At 37.5% G+C, this 20,789-nt stretch overlaps 1 protein-coding gene across 2 annotated transcripts in view; it reads right to left on the reverse strand.

Moving 5' to 3' along the window:
* LOC133536413 (endoplasmic reticulum mannosyl-oligosaccharide 1,2-alpha-mannosidase-like) overlaps positions 1–20,789 on the reverse strand; it is a 41,130-nt gene extending 20,341 nt beyond the window's left edge. The window contains exons 1-7 of one of the 2 annotated variants that reach the window (XM_061876912.1): positions 20,501–20,789; positions 11,500–12,778; positions 10,599–10,737; positions 7,167–7,275; positions 4,465–4,667; positions 1,152–1,282; positions 936–1,054 (exon numbers count right to left, since the gene is read on the reverse strand). In XM_061876912.1, the coding sequence (XP_061732896.1) occupies positions 936–1,054; positions 1,152–1,282; positions 4,465–4,667; positions 7,167–7,275; positions 10,599–10,703 (667 nt within the window). In that variant the 5' untranslated portion in view covers positions 10,704–10,737; positions 11,500–12,778; positions 20,501–20,789. The remainder of the gene's footprint in view (positions 1–935; positions 1,055–1,151; positions 1,283–4,464; positions 4,668–7,166; positions 7,276–10,598; positions 10,738–11,499; positions 12,779–20,500) is intronic. The other variant, XM_061876911.1, reaches the window with a different exon arrangement.

The following is a 20,789-nucleotide window of genomic DNA, read 5'->3' on the forward strand; positions in this document are numbered from 1 at the left end:
CCCACATAAAATCCTTTAATTTTCTCAAAACTCCACAGGGCATCGTATAACCTGATGCGCCTAATGTACGGATTCTTTCTGGTTGTTCTTACCGACCGCAAAGCAATTTTATTTGGTACATGGTGTAATGATATGTGTAATCGGTAGATGGCAGTAACACATAAAAGATAGGTGTGGACTGCAAGTTGACACTAGCGAGCAAGCCCAAAATGTTGATGTTTCATTGAGAATATAGAACATTGCACACTGCGTTCAAAACTCTGTCAAACTTTGTTAAACTATTATGCTAGATGGATTGTCGGCGCATTACGGCTAGTGTCGTCACGCATTGTTTCAACATACGAGTGTTTTAATGGTGTGTGTGTATTGGGCCCCAAAAATTAAACCTATTATGAGACATTATCTGGCATTTTGTTTCGTAATGTAAAGCAAAACCAACTTTTCTTACCTATTGGTACCTGCTCTTGTGTATTTGGGATCTGCACAAGTCTCAAAAATGTGCACAATGTAGACATTAAGCTTTTTCTTTTTCTCTATCCTTTTGTTTTGGGGCATTATTTCCACTGCTGTTGCAATTTGTAACACAACATAGCGTACAGTGCTAACTTATATCTGTCAGTAGACATGCTATTGAAACTTTAAAAACTACCGGTACAACCAAAGATGAAGGGGAGAAGACGCTGTCGAAGTGGACCCATGTAAATTAGACCGCTTACAAAATATGAAAAAAAAAAGAATCATAATATGCTCCCTTTAATGCGCCTTATAATCCGGTATAATTCCTTTTGTATGAATATGAACCTGACTAGACACGCTCATCGACAAAGCAACTTATGTCCAAACAATGATCCAAATTATACGGTACTGTTGGCTACGGCAAGCTGTGTTGCAGGAACAGCGGTGGTAAGAAATCCAAGTTGACGTCCAGTACTCACCAGTACCTGGAGCAGTATTGGCTGGGATGTCTGGTACCAGGTGGGCAGCATTGTCCTTCTCATTAACAGAGGGTGGGGGCTCAGGAACCTGAACCGCTTCAATTATTGCACCTCGCCAGCTGAATGCATGACAAACATATATGGGAGAAATTTAACTATCTTAATTGGTATCAGAAAAATGCAGTAAAACAGTATTTACAGGAAAGAAAAACATACCTGACCACCTTTTCTTGTTTCTGCCCATTGTCCCTTTCATCTTGTTCTGGTCTTGGCATGACAAACGTGTCTGAAATATTCCTATTCTTCTGAAGGCTTGGTGGACCCCTTTTCTTTGGAAAAATCTTTTTCTGTAATATGTAAAGAATAAATGGTTTTAATGACTTTATTCTGGTAACTATTCTGCTTGGCCCATGGGGCAGTCTTTGCTAGCCGCAACTTGTCTGTCATCTATCTTGTCTTAAATAATGCAGCTTAAAGTCCGATTTATTTCTGTTTTCAAAACATGCTTTAGTCCTACTGAAATATACACACAAGTATGAAGTTTGCCCAGATCTGCCTTAGGCCATTATAAGTGCAAACTTGATAGCAAAAATTGTATATTTTGATCAAGTTAGCTATGTTATATTCAACCATTTGTTGCCCCTGGTGTGTGGTCACAATGACTAAACCATGAATTAAAGCCACAAAATATTGAATTGAATAATATTTATATAGCGCTTTTTCTCTAGCGACTCAAAGCGCTTTTCATAGTGAAACCCAATATCTAAGTTACATTTAAACCAGTGTGGGTGGCACTGGGAGCAGGTGGGTCAAGTGTCTTGCCCAAGGACACAACGGCAGTGACTAAGATGGCAGAAGTGGGGATCGAACCTGCAACCACTCAACTTGCTGGCACGGCCGCTATACCAACCAAGCTATACCGCTGTATATATATGAGCCACTAGTTTGAGACCCCTGATCCTTTCAATTCCAATTATTGTAAAACCTACAGTGCAGGTTTTGAATTCCAAATGTGTGGGTTTTATTCTTGAACCAGAGCTTTCATTTAAAACCTATATAAAACCAAACTTGGTCTCTGAAGTAAGGACAATTTTTTTTCTTCTTTTTTTACCGGAAATAAACCTGCTTCTCTTTCAGGGTCAGAAACAAATTGGTGACAGCAATTTTCTTGTCCATAAGTGACTGTTGAGACAGGGTTTTTTTGAGTGCTTTGTCCAAATGTCTCCAGTCATTGGACAAAGGTTTTCTCTCGGCACTGAAGTTTGTTATTAGCGGTCGTCTCACCCACCATTGTAAAATGCATTCGAAATCAGACTTGCTTTTATTGAGAGCACACAGATACACACAAAGGGTATAGCTAATTTATAATGCTCTTTTAAGCTTAATTAAAAGAAAACAAAGAACAAACAGGTGCTATCTGTTACGTTCCACAGCACTATTAATGATCGATCTGTCTCTCAATTATGCACTAAATTTGGAAAAAGAGCTTTAAACTTTGCTTCCCCTTTAGCATGCAATACTCTACAGCACGTAAGCCCAAACTTTTTTTAGCAGGTGAGCTACTTATATTAATTGAAATCAGACAGGATTCACAGTACTGCTGATAAGTTTCACAACTTCGAATTTACATTGTGGAAGTAAAAAGTTCTCTCTCTCCATTAAAGAAGTTGGATTTTAGCTTCTTATTTGTCCAACTTCCATACTCCTTTTAATACTCTTTACAATAAACACACTGAATGCTAAAACTCCGTAGCTTGCTAGCTTATGTGCACTAGTTTTCTGAGATCCTTATTTTGGTAACGTAGGTAGGATGGAGCAGCACTTTTATTGTGAAGCCAGGAACTGTGCCGTTGGTCTTTATATTTTTGACGCCAAGTGTTTGCCAAGAGTTTGGAGAGAATTGGTTGTCCCATTGGTGATGTCAGCGGATATCCCCATTTATTGTACAGATTTACCCGAAGAGCGTTGTGCAAGTCCACCGTTGTAGTTCGACGTACGTATTAAGTTCCTTCTTTTTCTCGATCCTCTTGACTTGCTTACACGAGAAAATGCATCCTACGCTGTTGCCATTTTTAATACAAAAAATGGGCTATTTCTAACTTATGTCTCTCAGTAGACTTGATATGCAAGCGGTAAAAACCACAACATGGCTGACAGGAGGAAGACACAGTCAAAGTTGAGGCACTAAACTAAGACCGCATTTTAAAAAGACGGCCAGAAAACGGCTTGAAGATGGTCTGGAAAACCTAATCTATGCAAAACCTTGACCAAGGAACAATTACATGTTATGTATACCGTATTTCCTTGAATAGCCACTGGGGCGCTGATTAATTGAAAACTCCTGCACTTTTTCAAGGTATGCGGTAAAACTAAGCAGGCGCTAATAATTTTAAAACCTCTTCTCATTACTGCGCTTACTAATGGCATGCAGAAAAAGATTGAGTGTGATAAAAAAAAAAAAGTATTAAACAATTCTTCTGTGGCCGCGGCTCTGTGGTTGGGGACCACTGCACTACAACATGTCATCGTACCCATCTTTGCACTATGCTATCTGCGTGCCGGTAGGATGCATGGATTTCACTGCTTCTCATACGAGATTGCAATGCATACTTGGTCAACAGCCATACCGTTTAAACTGATGGTTGTGATATAAACAACTTTAAAACTCTTACTAATATGCGCCACACTCTGTGAACCCTAACCAATCAAAAATAACAAACACATTTCTGGAGAACATTGGCTCTGTAACACATTATAAACGGAACATCAGAATTACCCAGGATTCCAATGCATCCATGACTCTTGGCTATATTATACACGCGCCCCCAACCCCGCCCACCTCAACCGACGCACGGAGGGGGGGGGGGGGGGGGGGGGTTGGTGCTAGCTAGTGGATAATATAGCCAAGAGTCATGGATGCATTGCATTCTGGCTAAAGTGTTATGTTGTGTTTATAATGTGTTACAGAGCCAATGTTCTCCAGAAATGTGTTTGTTATTATTGTTTGGTTAGGGTTCACAGAGTGTGGCGCATATTAGTAAGAGTGTTAAAATTGTTTTATATCACAACCATTAGTGTGATCTGTATGGCTGTGGGACAAGAACCCTGGTTTACACACAGTAAAAGTAGAAAAAACATCCTCCGCCATTTTGATAATGACGGCAGGGGAAGTCTCACTTGTGACGTCATGAATTTGACCCGGCGGTAAAAGTAAGCATGCGTAAATAAATTTGGGGAGCGAGTTTTACCCGGCAGTAATTCAAGGCAGGTGCATATTACATGCCCGGCGGCTATTCAAGGAAATACGGTACTACCGGAAGTGTTTATATGTAGAAAAGAAAGCATAATATTACCCTTTTAAATTAATTTTGTGAATTTGAAGTGATTGCTGGTTAAAAGTTTAATAGATGAATTACAACTACTTTTGGGAAAAAAATAATGTCTAGCAGATACAAACAAAATGAAACTCTAAACAATGCAACAAATAGACACACATGTTCTGGGAATTAATAACAAAAACAATGCTCACTATAATGGGAGGTTTCTGAAAAACGGGCATGTTGGGTCTTTGAAGCTCCGAAACAGAATCTGGACCAACAACTGGACCAAGATTCGGTCCGACCACTGGAGCTGGTGCTTTCTCGTTTGGCCCAAACACAGAGTTAATACCAGGAAATGGAGGCCTCCACTCATTTTCATTCATCTCCAGCCAGTCTTCCTTGCTGGATAACTCTAAAGACAGAGCAGAAAAAAGCATACCGACAGTGTCAACACAAGGAAGTTTGTAAATTCCACTGAATATAGATGCTCTACTCACATGGGATTATAATCCCATGACATCCAAAGGCTACTGTATGATGCCAATTTCAATATTTTTAAATCAAATTTGATCTTTTTGTGTACGGTAATTAATACAATTACTATACAGAGCTATAAATGCTATGGCATTGCGCTATTACTATAAATGCTTTGGCAGTTTGTGAGTCACAGCTTGCAACATATGTATTTAATCAAAATTGATCTTTTTGTGTACGGTAATTAATAAAATTACTATACAGAGCTATAAATGCTGTGGCATTGTGCTATTACTATAAATGCTTTGGCAGTTTGTGAGTCACAGTTTGCAACATATGTATTGAGGGTGTAGGTGAGGAGTAGTTACAGGAACGGTGGGACATTGACGTTAGGGATGGTAATATGACCATAATGCGGTAACATATTGTGTAATTTCCGGCTGTACTTTTTACTCTAAACATTTATTAATCTACTTGGGAATTTACTGTCAATATCTGTTTACTTTCTGTTGTAAAATGGTTCTATGTACACTTCTGTTCAAATGTAATACTCACCTATTATTCTGTTGTTTGATACTTTACATTAGTTTTGGGCTGATATAGATACAGTACTTAAAATGTTCTTGATTGTTGAACGATTACATTTTTGTTTGCAGTCATAATCTGACAAAACACAGGGTGGCGGTGTAATAATATCATATTAACTTCTATAACATACACAATTTTCAGCAAAATAAAGTGGACAGCACAAAAAAGTACACATAAACAAACACTACTGTTTGCTCTGATTTAAATCATTTGTTTTTGGTCCCTAAAGTCCTCCTATGTCCAGGGACTTATTTCCTGAGTTTGTAAACAGCAACAAAAATGAAGAAAAACTATTTTGTGTTAACAACAATATAAATCTAATAACTGTAGTGTCCACCATGTACATTTTTATTGTCGATATTAGTATCAATTCACCAATTCTTGTTTGTTTGCATTTAAAAGCTCTAGCCTAGTGGTTAGCCTGAGTTATGGTGTGTAATATGGAATGATTAGCTAGTCCTCTTCCAGTGAGGATACTTGTAAGAAACTTAATTTATTTGCCATCATGGAGGCAAAAGTTACGGAATAAATAGAAGCTGCTTTGCGCTGAGAACGTGGTTGCTCACTTGTCGCTGTCAAAATTGCCGGACACAGCTAAAATGGGTCATCAACATACATTATCAAGTTATGACAATTGTAATAAAAGCTCTATCAGCTGCCAACTTTATTCTAGGGATCAATTATCTTTATTGCCATAAAAGCACATTTGAGACACATGAAATGGCACAAAAGTTAGTACCTGAGATCCCTGATTTAGCCGAAGAAATACTATAAGAATGATATAATGTACATATAGAATAAAATAAAAAGAAAAAAAAATAAATTGTGATGGGAACAAATTACCATAAAGTAAAATCAATGACAGAAAACCAAACCAAACAAAGGCCTAGTTGGGACTCGTTCAAGTTTTTGATCATTTATAATGTATATCATCTATATCACGTAGGGGTGAAACATTATGAACATTTGATATCACAATTATCGTGACCAAAATTATCACGGTTATCATTATTATTGTGGTATTGCTGACTGTCCTCAAAAAATACTTAACACACACTGAAATATTTGACCAAGAAAACCCACTATATTGTCCGTTTCTTATGCTTCTTATAGTGTTTTAGTTTCAGTGTTTTATCTGTTTTCATGGCTAAGCTTTTATTTTTGAATATTGGCTAGTACTGTATCACCTTAAGATGCATTTGGATAATGAATGCATAACAAATAAAATATATTATTATTATTATTTATGACGGGGGTTGTGCCGTCCTACGGCCCTACTCTGTTCAGCAGTCCTTGAACGCACCCTGGAAATACGTATAGAACAATCTTTCTCTGTGCTTGGAGAGGACAGCTTGTAGGTTCAATGTGCACAATTGAATAGCTTATTTGCTCAGTGGCAATGTATTTATATAACTTTAGTTTGGGGTATATTTCTTAATGTAGAAAGCATTTAAACTAGCGAGCTGGTGCCAATCAGCTCGGGATTTTAATTAAGTCCAGTTATCCGTCACGGATTTTCAATAATTTGAATTCAAAACGGTAATAATAACCGTTGGGAATTTTACTGCGGTAATCATTACATTTTATCATAACAATCCTATTATGATGTAACCCTAATTGACTTCTAAAACATATTTTTGTCATTGACTTTTCTGCTTCTTTGTCCAGCATTTACTTTCAGGGTGGTCTGTTCTGGCTAAGAATCCTGAACTTTGTCACCTTTCGTTGGATAAAGGCATACAAAGGCGTACATATAAAATGCTGTGGAGCATTCACACATAATTAAATGCAACTGCAACCAGATTACAATCATGTGTACATGCGGGTAATGCATAATGGTAACACTTACCTCTCCTTTGCAATGACATGTGGGGAAAAGACTGTAATCCCAGAATGAGTAACAAAGCAAAAAGGACAAGAATGAGGCTTCGTTGAAGCCGAGACAGCTGCTTCCATTTCTGTTGGCAAATAAAATGAGGTTAGCAGAATGAAAATGTGACATGTAGTGTTTACATCTGTTTGGTTGTCATTTTAAAATGCAACTTTCCCAAGCTCTCTCACATTTGAAAACATTGTCAGCATGAAGCTTTTGTAATGGTGCTTTGTGTTCACTTGGAAGAAACATTTAATTTTTCCCTACCTCACAAATAAAATGAAAAGTATTTATAAACTACTTGTTCACAAATGTTTCAAAACACTTTACAATGAGAAACCCATACATTACAAAACTTGGTGCTGGTAAGCTTGGTTTATACAAGTGTGGGTGGCACTGGGAGCAAGGTGGGTGACATGTCTTGCTCAAGGACACAATGACAATGACAAGAATGGTGGAAGCTGGAACTGAACCAGGAACCCTCAGGGGTTTGGACGGCCACGCTACCCGCTGATCCACTCATATCATTATAAAATTTTGTATACCGACCTTGAAGCTATTTTTTTTGGTACATGCTGAAATGATAAGTGTGACAAGTAGATGGCAGTCGAACATAAGAGATACCCGTAGACTGCACTATGATGGCAGTCACACAAGAGATACATGTAGACTGCAATATTACTCGAGTAAACAACACCAACATTTTATATGTTCCATTGAAAATATATAACATTAAACACGGCGCTCAAAAATCTAAATGTTTTAGTACGACTTTGGTAAATTATGAATCCGGACCGCTTGACGGATTGTACTGTGCGTCAACATATGAGGATATTATGGGGTGTGTATAAGGTAAGACATATTGTCTGTCGTTTTGTTTTGCAATATTATGCAAAAACAACTTTTCTTACCTTCTGATCTGTATTTGGGATCTGCATAAGTCCTCAAAAATTGCACGCTTCCGCCTTTGTAGTCTGTGGAGACACCGTAGTCGATAAACTACTTATTTTTCTCTATCTTCTTGTTTTGGGACATTCATCCTCCGCTGTTGCCATTTCTAATATAAAGTAGTGTAAAGTTCTTACTCATATCTGTCAGTAAACTTGCCATGAAAGCGTTAAAACATACTGGTATAGTGAGTTTACATTATAACTTTAGTTATTAGAGAGTTCCGGTCGGATGGTTTTTCACGGGACACATTCCCGGCGTTGTTGTTGTTACCGGATGAGGAGATGCTGCTCCGTTATTGAGTTAAGTAAAGTCTGTATGTCATTAAAACAGTTAGCTCCATCTTACTTAATTACTGCATTTCCCTTTAACGTTAAAACACCATTGACACGAATGAACACAACATCAAACAGTGGACAAGTAGGTTTAATTACTATACAATTTGTATCTTTAGTTGTTGTAATTAAATCGGCAGTGACTGACTAGTTGTTTTGGTAGCAGCTAAATGAGCATGTCGCGAGAGCGGCTATAAAGTCTATACATGACCACGTCTGCGCTGAGCAGATGTGTAGAGCATTGATATAGTGCTTGCGTGGTCTGTGAAAAACAATGTTTCTTTACTCCAAATCTTACTCGTTTGATCCAATTTTTATGGATTTCATTTTCAAGGAAACTGAGAATAAAGGGGTTGAGATCCTCACTTGCACAAAAGCTCCGTTTTTGTTTTTTGTCGTCGCACAATCTATTTTTAGGCATAAAGTATATGTGAGTGAAATGCTCGAAGTGTACAACGGTGGTATATCTGAAATTATAGCTGAAACACTGACTCACATTTTTAACCTTACTCTAATTTCAAATGAAATCCCCTTGGATTGGAAATCTGCCCTTGTAATCTCCCTATTAAAAGGAGGTGACCCTAGTAATCTAAATAATTACAGACCGATCTCTAAACTCTCTGTTCTGGCAAAAGTGCTTAAATCCCTTATCAGTGAACAGATAAAATACTTTTTGGACACAAACTTTGTTCTGTCACCATTTCAGTCAGGTTTTCACAGAAATCACAGTACTGTTACTGCTGCTATGAAGTTTATAAATGATGTAACTGAAGCTCTTGACAAGAAGCAGTGCTGTCTGTCCCTCTTTATTGACTTTTCAAAGGCATTTGATACTGTTGATCATGTCATTTTAATCAAACATCTTTCAGCTATTGGTTTTTCTCAGCAAGTAGCTGGATGGTTTGCAAATTACCTCACAAGTAGAACTCAGACTGTTCAGATAGAAAGTTCCTCCTCAAACATACTGCAAGTGAAAAAGGGTGTCGCTCAAGGTTCTGTGTTGGGCCCCTTATTATTCTCTATTTACATAAATAATCTTGGACAGAATATTCCAAACTCAACTTTCCATTTCTATGCTGATGATACTGTCATATACTGCACAGCACCAACTCCTGCTGAGGCCTTTAAATATCTACAATATGCATTCGACAGAGTACAAGAACAACTTTGCTATCTTCAACTGGTGTTAAATGCAAAGAAAACAAAGTGAATGTTCTTTACCACATCAGAGACTCTAAGATCAGCACTGTGTGAAAACATTTTAACGAGAAATGACCAACAAATTGTGTTAGTATCTTCTTTTAAATATTTGGGATTTTTAATTGATGACCACTTGAGTTTTAGGGTGCACATTCAGTATGTGGTAAAAAAACTGAAACTTTTACTGGGATTTTATTATAGAAACAAGTCTTGCTTTTCTTTTACTGTGAAACAGAAATTGGTGGAAACAACCTTTTCACCTGCTATTGACTATGGAGATGTGTTGTACATGAATGCTACTGCTGGTTGTCTCCACAAGCTGGATGGTGTTTACCACGGGGCACTGAGATTCATCACCAACTGCGCTCCCCTTACTCACCATTGTGTCTTATACTCAATGGTTAACTGGACATCTTTATGTGCTCGACGCCTCAATCATTGGTATGTGTTCATCTACAAAACCATTCTTTGTATCACTCCATCTTATCTATCTTGTCTTTCAACAAAAAAACAAGGAAGTCACAATCTGCGTTCAATGAATGTTCTTCAATTTGTCATCCCTTAAGTAAGAACTGAACTGGGCAAGAAAGCATTTAGGTTTTCAGCACCGAAAGCTTGGAATAACCTACAATCGAATATTCAACTTCAAACCCTTGTTACATTGAGTGAGTTTAAAGCTTCTGTGAAAGGATTGCAGTCTACGTTGTCTGTATGCACATGTGTCATATGAGCAAGTTTTAATGTTGTAAATGTGATGCTTTATGTGTTGTTTTACTGTTTGTATTGTAACATTGCTTCTGCCGTCTTGGCCAGGTCTACCTTGGAAAAGAGATCTTTGATCTCAATGGGATTATTACCTGGTTAAATAAAGGCTAAAAAAATAAAAAATAATAAAAAATCTTAACCACCTGTATCAATCACTCACCCTCCAGCAGGATTGCTTCCGGTGTTTGCCGTTGTTGTAAATGTGACAGTTTTGGTCGGTGAGAGTCAGAGAAATGAAGTCTTTCCTAACTGGTTGATACATCATTTCATCGACAACAGGCAAATGGTGGTCATAGACACTGCATTGAAAAAGCCAAAAAGAAATGTTAGCCCCACAATGTTGTCCTGCAAAAGGGTTCTAAGCATGGAATTTTTTAAAAAGTCAAATAAACACAGATATAATTAAAAAATCCTACATTTTCAGAATCAATGTTTGATTTGTTTCTAAATAAATGTTTGTTTTGTTTCAGACAACTTAAATTAAATCATTTACAAATTACAATAACACTTGTCATTATTTGTACATAAATATATTTTTCAAAAAGTTGATTCTTTATATAAAATAAACTTGCTCTTTTGTATTACTCTCTTATCCTGAGGTTTCAATGTTGGCAAATATGGCATAATGATGCATGTACAAAATTAATATGCGTTGACATAAAATACTGGTAAAATTTGTCCAAAAATGTACCAATAAATAAATACATGTGAGTATTTTTGCATTGAATTACCAAACATTTTATTAATAATAATTTTACACAAAAACACACATTTTATGGTGGTAAAATAAGTGAAATTACGAGTCTTACTAAAAAAGCCTTCTTTCATCTCTGTAATATCGCTAAAATTTGTTCAATTTTGCTTACCAACAACGCTGAGATCATTATTCATGCGTTTGTTACGTCTTGTTTATTATTCATGCATTTCTTACATCTCGTCTCTGTTACTGTAACATATTATTTTCCGGTCTCCCTATGTCTAGCATTAAAAGATTACAGTTGGTACAAAATGCAGCTGCAAGAGCAAGAAAGTTTGATCATATTACGCCTATACTGGCTCACCTGCACTGGCACTTTGATTTTCTCACTGGCACTCATCGAGGGCGGACGGTCCCCTTTCCTCTCCCGCTTGCTTCTTTGTCTTGTCTTGTCTTAACTTTCTTGCTGCCTCTTTTTGTACTGCTCTCCAAATCTACACATTAGAACTATTCAACTGGCCTCAACAAAATTGACAAGATCTTGGGTTTGGGGGAATCTGCTTGTCATGACGGAGCGGTGCTTGCTGGACACACAATGGACTCTTGGGAGAGGAAGGCCTTGTGGTGACCCATCAACTTTCCTGTTCTGTAACCCTGTACACTGTTTGTTTGTCTAATCTTCAATAGGGTTATGCTGAAAACAAAGTTTTGTTGTACTTGTACAATAACAATAAAGACCTAACTACCTAACTTCCTGTGCACTTAAGATGCGACCTTAAGGTTTTACTACTTATGTATAAAATACTAAAAAGTCCAGCTCTATCGAATCATGCTGATTGTATTGTACTATATGTTCTGGCCAGAAATCTGTGTTCAAAGAACTCCGGCTTATTAGTGAATCCCAGAGCCCTCCAAAAATGTATGTGGGATTTAGAGCGTTTTCTATCCGGGCTCCAACACTCTGGAGTGCCCTACCAATAACAGTTAGAGATGCTACCTCAGTAGAAGCATTTAAGTCTCATCTTAAAACTCACTTGTATACTCTAGCCTTTAAATAGACCTCATTTTGATCTGCTGCTGTTTCTCTTTTCTGCTCTGCCACCTTCTCCTGTGTGGAGAGGTTGTCAGGCGACCACAGGTCAGCCTCCACGGATGACGCGCTAGCTTTTCAAAGTCGGGACCCAGGATGGACCACTCCTCTTTGCATCAGTTGGCGACGTCTCTGCTCCCCAATGTGTCTACAAGCAAGAGGATACCCTGGTGGCCACACTATGGACTAAACTCTCACATTATCTACTGGGCATCCATTGCACCGGCCACCATTTGCGGTCCCTTCCAAGGTTTCTTGTTGTTCCCATTGGGTTGAGTTTCTTCTTGCCCTGATGTAGGATCTGAGCTTTGGATGTCGTTGTGGCTTGTGCAGCCCTTTGAGACATTTGTAATTAAGAGCTATAGAAGTAAAATTTGATTGAGTGACTTAAAACTTAAATTTATTTCTATTGTTGTTTAAAAATTACTTTATTAGTTACTAATTTATTCATAGGTATTTTTTTCCAACTATATTAAAAGTTGAGTTTTTGTGGTACAATAAAGGCTGTCAAAGTGGAGCCACTTAAATAAAAGCGCTTACAAAACAGGGCATCCTGAGGAGACAGACAAAAAGTGGTTTGAAGATGTTCTGTAAAACAAAAACTATGCAAATGTTTGACCAAGAAACAGCCATTACATGTTATGTAGACCAGTGTTTTTCAACCTTTTCTGAGCTGAGGCACATTTTTTTTCATTGAAAAAAATCCAAAGTACACCACCAGCAGAAAACATAAAAAAAATAGACTAAGCAGCCGATAATGAAGGTAAAAAGTCGTTGGATAAAAATTCAAACCGTAACCAAGCATGCATCACTATAAATCATCTCAAGGTAGGTGTACTGTCAAGAACTGTCACGCCGTGACTTTTTGGGTGTTTTCCTGTGTGTAGTGTTTTAGTTCTTGTCTTTCGCTCCTATTTTGTTGTTGATTCTCATGTACGGATTTTCTTTGTGGACGCCGTCTGCTCCACGCGCTGTGAGTCTTTGCTGTCGTCCAGCATGCAGCCAGTTCGGTTTTAGTTTTGTTTTGCATAGCCATCCCTAAGCTTCAATGTCTTTTGTTTATTTTTGGTTTAAACATTAGATACCTGTTTACCTGCACGCTGCCTCCCGCTGTCATCTGCATATTGTGATAACAACAAATCATGTTGCTGACGTCTGCAAAGCAATTAGCTACATGCTGCCACCTACTGATATGGAAGAGTATCAAACAGTTATTCTGCAGAGCTCTTGACAACACAGACAATAATGACTGGCTTGCAAAAAATATTTTCAACCCAATTAGGTGAAACTATATATACTTCCCACGGCACACCAAACAATATTTCATGGTACACTACTGTGCCGCAGCACAGTGGTTGAAAAACACTGATGTAGACCACAAGGAAGTCTTTTAAATGTAGAAAAAAAAATCATAACATCACCTCATTAAAAGCTCTATTGTTGGCCAAATGGATATTATTTACATCGTATATGGTCTATATCATACATTACAGTTAGTAGTTGCCGTAGTTTTTAACTTAAATTGCTAGCAACATATTGTTTTAATTTGGAAAAATGAGGTGTGTTCCAGTGAATCTACTGCATCCTTTCAGATTTCAATGCATCAAGGAAGCAGGACACAGGATAAACTTCTAATCTGAATGGTGCCACAACTCAATTTGTGATGATAATTGTTTTAAAAACGCGTTTAAATAATGTATTAAAACGTGTTCATCACCAACAATCTTAATGTTAGTGGAGAAAGCCGACAACTGCCGAGTCACCAGTCAGACTGTCTCCATGATTTCTTTACACCAGGGGTGTCAAACTCATTTTAGCTCAGGGGCCGCATGGAGGAAAATCTGGGCACACGTGGCCCGGACTATTAAAATCATGGCATCAAAACTAAAAAACAAATACAATTGCAGATTGTTCGCATTCTGAAAATGCTCAAATAAAAATATTGAAAAAAATACCGGCGGCGGTAAAGTTTAGATCCAGTTTATAACTAAATACATTTACATATGCATAAAAACAAGTTTTCTTTTGTATTATTTTTCTTTAATGAATTAAGTAACATTTATGACAACCTTTTTCCAAAACACAAGATAGAATGTGAGCTATAACAGGATATTTTATTTGATCATTTTTATCATTTGTTTTAAAAACGGTTACAAAAAAGTCAGACCCCAAAAATTTACTGTGGGACCCCATTTTTATGACTTACTGGGTCCCTTGGACCCCATTTTGACAAATCCAAGCGCCAACACTGATGGAGTATTGGTGCATGCAAAACATCAGCAGGCAGCTAGGGCCTGCGGGCCGGATGTAATACTAATCAAATATCCCGAGGGTAGGGCTGGGCAATATATCGAGTTTGTAAGATATATCGATATTTTTTGTAAACAAGATATGAATTAAGAAAATATCGTAATAATTTTGATATAATTTATTTCACGTTAGATGAACAAACGCCTCTTATTTGTTGTGTTCCTCATTCTCCCCCGCTTCCCTACATGGGCTACTTAACCCCTCCCATTCCTCCTTCCAAGACGCTTGCAAGTATAAGAACATCCATGATTGGTTGGTTGTTTACTATGATGAGTCATGATTGGTTGAGATTAGGCCAATCAAAGGCAACATAGGGTGGGTCATGGAACCAGGAAGGGAAATCACAACAGGCATCCCAAATGACGACCAGAGAGTTGAAGAAGAGAAGAGGGAATTTTCAACCGGGCGATTTATATATATAAAAAAAACTAGTGGAAGATGGCAAAGGAATGGTCTTCCCTAAATTTTTTCTTTTAGCAATGTAGACGACGTCCAGGAAACCCGCAATGCGTCTAATTGGCCTCATTCGGTCTAAGTTTGTATGCGCCTGGATAAAACATTAAATTGCGTTGCTTACCATGTAAGCCCAAATCAAAACTGGAAGAGGTGGAATCCACATCTAAGAACACTCATGACTGTGGCAGACATATCATGACTTTTGCTACAGTATGTATAGCCTGTCTATATGCTACATTTTATTTTCATTGGTGTTTTACAACAAGACAGTACCGTATTTTTCGGACTATAAGTTGCAGTTTTTTTCATAGTTTGCGACATATACTCCGGAGTGACTTATGTGCAAAATTATTAACACATTATCGTAAAATATCAAATAATATTATTTATCTCATTTGCGGAAGAGACAAAGAAAATGTCAGCAATTGTCACACACACACGTCAGCAATCGTCACACGTCAACCAATAAGAATTTGGCAGGGGAGGGTCATGGCAGAAGTGCATTGTGGGTCATGGAATTCTAACTGCTATATGTTATATGCTACTGCCGTAGCTATTAAAATGGATCATTTCATCGTTGGCGGTAACTTATAAAAACTGAGAAGTGCTGAACAAAAATGGCTCCGGAAAGGAAATCATGTACTGCAGATTACAAGATGGACGTAGTGAAATATGCAGCAGAAAACGACAAGAGGAAGCGGCGCATACCTTTGGGGTTGGCAGAGTTGTTTAGAAGCAACATCGAGGAAGAAGATTTCATCGGATTTTTCGATTAGGAGTGACAGATTGTTTGGTAAACGTATAACATGTTCTATATGTTATAGTTATTTGAATGACTCTTACCATAATATGTTACGTTAACATACCAGGCACCTTCTCAGTTGGTTATTTATGCGTCATATAACGTACACTTATTCAGCCTGTTGTTCACTATTCTTTATTTATTTTAGATTGCCTTTCAAATTTCTATTCTTGGTGTTGGAATTTATCAAATAAATTTCCCCCAAAAATGCGACTTATACTGCAGTGCGACGTATATATGTTTTTTTCCTTCTTTATTATGCTTTTTCGGCCGGTGCAACATATACTACGGAGCGACTTATAATCCGAAAAATACGGTAGTTGATATTTTGTTCATTATTTCTACTCTTTATATTACAGCATTGAACAATTGAATCATTTTGAAACAAACAAGATCATAGTAGCAGAATAAGTCAAGTCACTTACTTGGCGCTGACCACAGACATGGTGTCTAATAGGACCACAGAACCGTACGTGTGTGACAATCCAATACATCTTTGACTGGGAATTAAAAAGTGTCTGCCTGCAAATTAATTTTTTTTTATCTGAGTTTGATACATTTTGTATTATTTGGACAGCTATGTTATTTATTTTACGTAGAAAGAACATTTTTCTATTTTATGTTATGTAATTATGTGATACTTAAACAGTTTATTTTCTGTGCTGTTAATACCCATCTTGACAAGTCGGTAAAAAAAAGTGCAGTACAGATGTCATTCACTTCAATTTCAGTGAATTTTGCTCAAAAAAGATTATCTTTACATAAATATTTTCCCCGGAAAATATATATTGCAGGGTTTCCCTCACATTCATTTATTTGTGGCGGCCCGCCACGAAAGAATTATGGCCGCCACATATAAAAAAATTAAATTAAATTATTTTATTTTTTTTCCGGCTTTTGACTCTCTCGACCACTTATAAAAGCAATGGGACTCTGTCTGTGAATGGAGCTTGTAGTTACATATTATATAAATATGTGTATAAATATGTACATAAAGTGTTGTAATTATATTCCAACTCCGCGTTCTTCTTGGTCATCGCTGCCGCCACTGCCCCTCCCAATCAACCCCTCCCCTCTCCCCTGCCGCCCTACCACACCACTGCAAATAGACGCCTGACCTGTGGGAAACACTGTATTGAATATCAAGTTTAAGTAAAATTATATCAAGATATACTTTTTCGTCCATATCGCCCAGCCCTACCCGGGAGCCATGGATAACTCATTCGCGGGCCCGTTCTGACTTTGACACCCCTGCTTTACACAGTCTTTTTTCTTTTTGTTTGGTATTTTTCTGTTAAAAAAAAAAAAAAAAAGTGAGTCAAGGCCATTATCATTCCCGCCTCTATTATGTCTTCTTCAATGTCAAGGTTCACGGTGCAAAGAGTTGAGTTGAGTTTGACTTTATTTCGAACGTGCATGCATTCAACAAGATACGTCACAATTTCCAGTTTCTCTATTCAACATGTTCAAAAAGAAGTGGGAAGAAACAGAGCTTATTTAATCCTACACCTGTTCCTTTATGTAGCAGTTGTTAAAACATTTGTTCACTTCCTGTTCTCAATTCATTCACTATATACTCAATAAGTAATAACAATAAAACAATAATATTGGTGAAGTAAGTTGTATTTCATATGGTGAGATGAGTAAGATTATCTTCAAAATGAATGGGGGGATAAAATAAAGTCAGAATGATGATCATGGTTATTCTTATTTCTACTTTGTAAACACTTTAAGTTTGAAGAGCTTCTTTAAGTGGATCATATTAGTACATTGTTTGATTTCTTTGCTTAATCCAGGGGTATCCAAAGTGCGGCCCGGGGACCATTTGCGGCCCGCAGGTCATTTTTAACGCCCCCACGGCATATTTTAAAAATACAATGGAAAAAAATTAAATCATAAAAAGTGGTATAAAAGAGCAAACAGGTGAAATGTAACAAGAACATGCTGCAATGTGTACTCTAATAACACAAAGCTGCCATGCAGGCTGCTCCTTTCTTAAAAAAAAATAATAGTGAATCAAAATCAATTATGAATTATTGACCAATTCAAGGCTCCAATTTCGTCACATTAAATATTCCACTTTGAGATATTTTTGGGGGCAAATGTTGCATATTTTGTGTTTGCCATATAAAAAACTGAGCTGTTTTTTTCAAAGAAGGGCTTAAAACGAACAAACAAAAAACATAAACTACAAAAAAACGTATAATTGACGAATAGATCTGAAGTTGATCTCGAGACCATTGTGTTAAAAGTAAACAGTAAAAAAAAATATATTATTTATTTTTTAACACTTTAATGAGTAGGACCCTTTTGGATCAGTGTGTTTTGTTTTTAAGTGTCATTGCACAAAAAATAACAGTGAATTAAAATCAATAGTGTTATGAGTTGTTGACTTTTTTACGGCTCCAATTATGATATAATCTCAAACATCCTACTTGAAAATTTTATTGGGTGAAAATATTGCATATTTTGTTTTGTTTTTTTCCATAAAAAACATGGTTTTCTTTGACAAAAAGAGCATACAACTTAAATCTTTAAAAACGTCATACTAACAGATAGAATTAATGTTGATCTAGAGATTTAAAACTTGAATAATAATAAAAATAATAATACTGAATAATGACACATTTTTAACATTTTATTTTTACCAAAACCCTTTGGGGTCCTCGGGATAAAGCCTGAGTGGAGACCAAAATGTATATTTTTTATTCATATATTGTATTGGTTTTTAAAATAAATGGCCCCCCATTGATTTGAATTTTCAGTGTACGGCCCTCAGTGGAAAAAGTTTTGACACCCCTGGCTTAATCCATTCCATAATTGAATGCCACATACAGATATACTGAAGGTCTTAAGTGTTGTACGTACACATAAAACGTTTTAAATTACATTTTCCTCAAAGATTACATTTCTCCTCTTTTGTTGATAAAGAATTGTTGTTTATTCTTGGGTAGCAGACTATAGTTTGCTTTGTGTATAATTTTAGCTGTTTGCAAATTCACTATGTCGTGGAATTTCAGTATTTTCGATTCAATAAATAAAGGGTATGTTCTCTATAACCAACATTATGTATTATTCTAACTGATCTTTTTTTTTTTTTTGTAACACCGTTAATGAATGAAGTGTAATTTTGTAGTTGTTTCCCCATATTTCTGCACAAAAGGTCAAATATGGTAACACTAGCGAGAGTTTGTTTTCATAAGTTTCATCTGAACAATGATTGCATTTATTTGTGGTCCACACTAATGCCGAGTAAAGATAAAGAAAAGTGATTATATGAAAAGAAAATATCCATCCATTTACTACCGCTTATTTCTTTTGGGGTCGCTGGGGCCTATCTCAGCTACAATTGCGCGGAAGGCGGGGTACACCATGGACAAGTCGCCACCTCATAATTAGAAAAAATCTCGCCTGTTTTTTTTATTTTTATTACGGTTGTGGCAATGGTAATTACGGTGTTTTTATTATCTTATGCTCATCCAGTGTTTCCCACAGGTCAGGCGTCTATTTGTGGTGGTGTGTCGAGCGGCGGGGGTGGGGGGGCTCGGCGATGACCAAGAAGAACGCGGAGTTGGAATATAATTACAACACTTTATGTACATATTTATATACATATTTATATATTATTTACATATTTATATAATATGTAACTACAAGCTCCATTCACAGACAGAGTCCCATTGCTTTTATGAGCGGTAAAGCGAGTCACAAGCCGGAAAAAAATAAATAAATATATATAAATATGTATATATATATTTTTTGTGCCGGCCGTAATTCTTTCGTGGCGGGCCGCAACAAATAAATTAATGTGTTGAAAACCCTGGCTCATCATACTATGCTGGAAAATGAAGTCACATATAACACATCATAATATAGATAAATAATTACGCAAATAATAAAATAAAGTTTGTATAATGTGCAAGGAATTTAAAACATTGTTTGCTGTATTATTACTTATTTACGTACCATTGTAATACTTCAGATTTGAATTCAAGTACCAAGGAGTCTTGTTCACGAGTGAGGGAAGAGTGGATCGTGAGATCGACAGGCGGATCGGTGCGGCGTCTTCAGTAACACTGACGCTGTACCGATCCGCTGTGGTGAGGAAGGAGCTGAGCCGGGAGGCAAAGCTCTCAATTTACCGGTCGATCTCGATCCCATCTTTACCTATGGTCATGAGCTTTGGGTCATGACCGAGAGGACAAGATCACGGATACAAGCGGCCGAAATGAGTTTCCTCTGCCGGGTGGCGAGGCTCTCCCTAGGTGAGAAGCTCTGCCATCCGAGAGGAGCTCAAAGTAAAGCCGCTGCTCCTCCACATGGAGAGGAGCCAAATGAGGTGGTTCGGGCATCTGGTCAGGATGCCAACCGAACGCCTCCCTAGGGAGGTGTTTAGGGCACATCCAACCGGTAGGAGGCCACGGGGAAGACTGCGTCTCCCGGCTGGCCTGGGAACGCCTCGGGATCCCCGGGAAGAGCTGGACGAAGTGGCTGGGGAGAGGGAAGTCTGGGCTTCCCTGCTTAGGCTGCTGCCCCCGCGACCCGACCTCAGATAAGCGGAAGAAGACAGATGGATTGATTTGAACAGCACTGGCTAGCGAACATTGACAAGATCCTACCTGTTTCCTCCGCCATCAACACATATTTAAATAAACTCCAAGCAGAAGCAACAACTTAATAGTCAGATAGAAGCGCCATTTTTGTCACCTTTAAAGCTGCTTTAGTCCTCACATCGATGTTGTTCTCCACCATCGGTTAGCCCACGAGCTAGCAGGCTGGCTAGCCAAGAGGGTCTTCAACGTAACGAAAAACGTCTCAGTGAATTAACATTACCATACTTTTAACACAAGACGTCAGCTGTTAGGTGAATTATGTGATATGTTGTTTGGGGGGAAAAAAAAGGAATAAAACACGGGGGCAAATACAATAGTGTACACACAAAACATCAACAGCGCAATACATGTGACGTCACGCGTCCTGTGAGACGTCACGTGTT

The sequence above is a fragment of the Nerophis ophidion genome, linkage group LG17, assembly GCF_033978795.1.
Source record: "Nerophis ophidion isolate RoL-2023_Sa linkage group LG17, RoL_Noph_v1.0, whole genome shotgun sequence".
Classification (NCBI taxonomy): Eukaryota; Metazoa; Chordata; class Actinopteri; order Syngnathiformes; family Syngnathidae; genus Nerophis; species Nerophis ophidion.